General features: G+C 42.0%; 1 protein-coding gene across 1 annotated transcript in view; it reads left to right on the top strand.

Moving 5' to 3' along the window:
- Positions 1–63: 63 nt before the first annotated feature.
- LOC123022488 (vomeronasal type-2 receptor 1-like) overlaps positions 64–1,924 on the top strand; it is a 3,409-nt gene continuing 1,548 nt past the window's right edge. The window contains exon 1 of the mRNA XM_044428187.1: positions 64–1,514. Coding sequence (XP_044284122.1) covers positions 630–1,514 — 885 coding nt within the window. The 5' untranslated portion in view covers positions 64–629. The remainder of the gene's footprint in view (positions 1,515–1,924) is intronic.

The following is a 1,924-nucleotide window of genomic DNA, read 5'->3' on the forward strand; positions in this document are numbered from 1 at the left end:
CAGGATTCCAATGCAGGGCATCTCTGGGTTTGTCTTATCCTGTGTGTTACGCCCATTTGACTTGCTTGTATGGCCCTGTTTTTTAAAGTCTGGGAAGCAGAAAAAGGAAAAGTGATGTTTCTGGATCAACTGAAATGTAGTGGAAGGAAGGAAGGAAGATGTTCTTTCAAAACTATGCAGCTTTTAAGTGGCCACCTCAAAAATTACACTCAAAGCCCAGAAATAAGAATATCAAAGTAATGCAAAGTGTCTTATCTATTAGTTGATCCATCCATGTATTTCCACACTATCCAACAGACAAATCTCTCTGCACAGTTGTCTGCAATTAATCCAAAAAGAAAACAGTGCAATAAAAATAGAAATGCACTAAAAATTTGGTGTAAGATTCTTACCTTTATAAATGCAGTATAAAAATATAGAATAGCTTAACATCCAAGAGATGTACAATCAATGCAGTCCTAGTAGAAGTAGCTGACATAGCCCCTCATGGGCAAATAAATGTCTGGGCATAGTGTATAATCAATATTTTGTCCTACACTTGTTACTGCTTCATGTCCTACCTCTTCAGGTGGTTCTATCTTCAACAGGTAGATAAAGTATATCTTTGCACATTTTAGCCTTCTTCTTAAATGTCCTTTGACTGCTTTCAGCTAACATATGGGTCCTTTGCATCAAGCAAAGAGATGGTGGCCCTTCCTCCCTTTTACCGCATGGTCCCAGCTGAAGACCACCAACATCTGGGAATTATCAGTCTGCTTAAGCACTTTGGATGGACCTGGGTTGGGCTTTTTGTGGTGGAGGGTGATCAGGGAGAGTTTTTCCTGCAGGCCATGGAAACTCTGTTTTCCACACATGGAATCTGTGCCGACTTCACAAGACGGATTCCTGCCCAAGTATACCATATATCTAATGAAGAAGGGATTGCTCTGGCCCATGCTATGTTTGAACAGATCAATTTCAGGAAATCCAGAGTATTTGTCATCTATGGTGAAACTTACACATTGATGTACATATGGTATTTTATACATCATAAAGAAGATACTTCATCTGAGCAACCTATATTGGTTGGAAAGGTGTGGATCATAACACCCCAGATTGATTTTGTATTGGCCAGCATGCACAGGGACTTGGATTTGCATGCTTTCCATGGTGCCATTGCCTTCTCTATTCACTCAAATACCCTTCCTGGGTTCCAGGAAGCTCTTCAGATGCTAAATCCAGACTGGAAACAAGCAGATGCTTTTCTGGAGGAGTTCTGGGAGGAAACATTTGACTGTGTGGTTCCAGACCCATGGGTGCCTTACAAGGTTGTGGGAGCATGCACTGGAAAGGAGAGGCTGGAGACCCTGCTTGGGCAATTTTTTGAAATGCAGATGACTGGCCACAGCTACAGCATCTACAGTGCCGTGCATGCCGTGGCACATGCGCTCCACGCCTTGTTCTCCTGGAGATTCAGCTACAGAGCAAGGGTTTATGGCAAAGCATCTGAACTTCAGGACCTGCAGCCATGGCTGGTACAGTCAGCAATGGAATGCCAGTTTTCCCATGAATAAATAGGCAGGAGTTACATAGCACAAAGTGTTTCCCTTTGCTATACTATGCTGAATGCTTTCATTTATGTTCTACAATCACAATACCACATGGGTTTACATTTCCTTTCTTAAGAAGCACACAATATAAGATGCATTTTTTTCTTTGCGCTCAGCTGACACTGTGCTGCATAGGTTGGCTTTTGAGGTCAAGTCTTAGACAAACATAACTTTGCACTCCTGGATGAAGTAGGACTTATGTGTGTCATTCCCATATACTCCCATTAATTTTAGACAGTGAACACTGTGTTTGCTTTTGTCACATATGTGCAAGGCAAGGTGCTTTCATGTTTGCAGTGATGATTTTCCCCCCTCCTCTTTCTCCTGCTTTTCAA

The sequence above is a fragment of the Varanus komodoensis genome, unplaced genomic scaffold (genome assembly GCF_004798865.1).
Source record: "Varanus komodoensis strain SLA01 unplaced genomic scaffold, ASM479886v1 scaffold1999, whole genome shotgun sequence".
Lineage (NCBI taxonomy): Eukaryota > Metazoa > Chordata > Lepidosauria > Squamata > Varanidae > Varanus > Varanus komodoensis.